The 3,505-nt window shown below is 36.4% G+C and overlaps 1 protein-coding gene across 1 annotated transcript; it reads left to right on the plus strand.

Annotated features, from left to right (window-relative positions):
* Positions 1-1,364: 1,364 nt before the first annotated feature.
* LOC308638981 (olfactory receptor 5T18-like) lies at positions 1,365-2,300 on the plus strand (the record flags this gene model as incomplete). The annotated part of the gene is made up of 1 exon (XM_081276903.1): positions 1,365-2,300. One exon carries the CDS (start codon positions 1,365-1,367, stop codon positions 2,298-2,300), a length of 936 nt encoding a protein of 311 aa, XP_081133029.1.
* Positions 2,301-3,505: the final 1,205 nt, after the last annotated feature.

Here is a 3,505-nt window from a genome sequence, read left to right on the forward strand (position 1 = left end):
TTTAAGACAAGCATTGTCGAAAACAAAATTACAGCCAGAATTTTTAAAATTTAATCTCAATAGAATTATTTGAGTGTGTATTACGAATTACAGAAATACATTATTTGTAGCTTAATATTTAAATATTTGACTCAATGTTCTGGTTACACATAATTTTCTATAACTTTGTTATAATTCTTATTATGTGTCCTAATTTTAAATGATTTTAAATAGATATCTCTGAAGATCATTTATATGGTCATCTTAAGTGTGTAGCCATAAAGTAAATTGGTGCACACATTTAAATTGTCTTCTTACCTGTACATTATCTTGTTTCTTGGCTATTCAAATATATAGCTGCTTTAAAGAGGGTCATAACTGGAGAAAGACTGACATTACACATGGGTTTTAGTCAGGAATTTGGCTCATCAATATGTGTTTCTGGATTCCACATACCAGGTTACTTACCTTGCATCAGATAAGTCACTGAATCTTTGGCATGAATTGCATTGACCCGGGATTCCCTGTGACATCTAATTGCATAGAGACATGGATAGACTTCATCACGTTCATCAAAATCGTACTTCATTTCTCTTATTCTGTTACCTCAGCTATATAAACATAGGTTAGCCAAAAAATCAGAGTGCAGAGCCTTCAGTGGATCACAAAACAGAAAAAAGATCACACAAAGAAACAAATATACATCAGTATTGAGAAAAATGGTCTGTCTTTATTTTCATTATCCACATTAAATGATAGTTTTATTAAATGTTTCAGTATTTAAAATATGTGAACACCCTCAAACTAAATTTTATTTTTTCCACCTTCTCCTATTTCCATTTCTTCTATATCATCTGATGGAAGCTGTCCTGACATAGATTTTATGGTTTTCCAAATTGTTTTTTAATAAATGCATTTTCTATTGAAAGAATATATAAATGTATGCATACACACAAAGGCACAAACATATAAGAAACTGATTTTTTATGCAGCCTCAATACTTCATCAGTGAATGCTAGATGGTTTAGTCACATTTTGATTGACTCTTTTTTATTCCACTGAACAACTTGGAATGTAACAAGAAAGAAGAAACGAGAAAGCCTATGTAGGCTATGTGATGCAAATAAATAGAAGACAAGTAGAATAAAGAAAGCGAATCTGGAGAAAGGTGGAGGGGAGGACAGGGATAGGACAATGATCAAAGTATGTTATGTGCCTGTATATGTAATCACAGTCACTCCAACTGTTATATATAATTATTATAGACTAGTAAAAAGTTTTAAAAAGAGTCTTCTCCTTTTGACTCACAATTTTGCCCATTATTTTCATAGAACATGAACAATGGTCTTCTGAAGATCTTTAAGCTTGTTTTATGATATTTAAACATGAAGAATGTCACTGAAGTTAATTCATTTGTAATACAGGGCTTCACAGACAATAAAGAAGTGCAGATAATTCTTTTTATACTATTTTTAGCTGTTTACATTTTTACTGTCACAGGAAATTTGGGACTGATTGTATTGGTGATCATGGATTCCAGGCTCCACAATCCCATGTACTATTTTCTGAGTGTGTTGTCTTCTGTGGATGCTTCCTATTCCACAGATGTTATCCCAAATATGTTAGCAAATTTCATATCAAAAAGTAAAATGATTTCATTCTATGGATGTGCAACACAGTCATTTCTTGCTGTCGCTTTTGGAACCACAGAATGCTTTCTCTTGGCTGCAATGGCTTATGATCGCTATGTGGCCATCTACAACCCACTTCTGTATTCAGTGAGCATGTCACCCAGGGTCTATATGACACTCATCATTGCTTCCTATGTTGGTGGAATTCTTCATGCCATTTTACATACAGTGGCCACTTTTAGCCTGTCCTTCTGTAGATCCAATGTAATCAGACACATATTCTGTGACATCCCTCCTCTACTTGCCATTTCTTGTTCTGACACTCACATAAATGAGCTTCTGCTCTTCCTCTTTGTGAGCTCCATTGAGATAGTCACCATCCTGATTGTCCTGATCTCCTATGGCTTCATCCTGTCGGCCATTCTGAAGATGCATTCTGCTGAGGGGAGGAGGAAAGTGTTCTCTACCTGTGGCTCCCACATGACTGGAGTGTCCATTTATCATGGGACCATCCTCTTCATGTATATGAGACCAAGTTCCAACTATGCTCTGGAGCATGACATGATAGTGTCAGTATTTTACAGCACTGTTATCCCTATGCTGAATCCCATCATCTATAGTTTGAGAAACAAAGATGTAATAGAGGCGATGAAAAGACTTTTTAAAAAAGTTGGTGTATGGATAAAATGAGTTTTCATACTAAGCAATAAACTAAAATCACTAGACTTATTTCCAGTGTCATCTTATTATGTTTTAGTTAAAATATTTTTATTAGGATTCAGAAAGTGGCAGAGAGGATGTATGATACTAATGTCAACCTCTCTGCAGAGGAGAAATGAAGCACTTAAAGAATTGATGACCAGAGGTTTGGTTAAGTGACTAATCACTCTAAAGCTCAATATTGGACAACTAATAACTTGAGGGGACTTGGAAATTGACTGGATGAGGCTGGGCGGGGAAGCCCTTTTGTAGAATCCATTGCTAGTCACACTGGTTGGAAGATATTAAGTCAATACAGCTTCTCCCAACTTACAGTAGAATCACATAAAACCTTTAAAAAAATCTCTGCAACAGAATATCTAAGTTAACTGTCTAGAAGGAACTTGTAGCAGAATTTCTGCAAGCTGAAGAATACCAAAATGCCTTCCCCGCTCTGAAGGTGGGTTGGGGTGAAGCTGAGTAGGAAAAAAAAATCACTTTCAAGGAATCCAACCTTAGCCTAGTGTTCCTCACTGCCTCAGCAGGAATGTTCTTCATCACCTCAACCTGGAGGTGGTTAAACCCCTCATCATTGCAACCAGGGTAGAATCTTCTCTACAACATAAAGGCTTAGACTCACAGGCCCCATAGTTGTAGAGAGCCATCAAGTTCTATGGTGCCATAAAGAAACTTCTGCTGAGGGGAGTGGTACTCCAAAGCATTCAGCAACAGCCCTGAAACCTGCATCATACACAACCACACCCAACAGAAATAGTCAGAAGATGCAACACACTCCAGGCATGCAGACTTGGGCCTCTGGGCTGACCAATCACTAGCTTAGAAAAAAAAAAAAAACATAGTAATTAGCAAAGTAGTTCACGTGCTCCAGCATCTCTAGTGGGTCCACAGCTTTAAGTCCCAGAGTGTCCAGTTGACTCAATTATCATTCTGATGCATAAATCTTCAGGAGATGAGAATGAGATGGAATGAGATGGAAGCCCAAATACAAAATGCTTTTAGAAAGAATTTTTAGAAAGAAAGAAGCTTTCTCTCTCTCTCTCTCTCTCTCTCTCTCTCTCTCTCTCTCTCTCTCTCTCTCTCCTGATTAAAAAAAGATCAAAAGAGATCCTTTCCAAAATATATTGTAATTAAACTGCCGAACATAAAGAACAAAAAAAATTGGTGTATAGATGAAA

The sequence above is a fragment of the Spermophilus citellus genome, assembly GCF_964194105.1.
Source record: "Spermophilus citellus genome assembly, chromosome: 2".
In the NCBI taxonomy this organism is placed as follows: domain Eukaryota; kingdom Metazoa; phylum Chordata; class Mammalia; order Rodentia; family Sciuridae; genus Spermophilus; species Spermophilus citellus.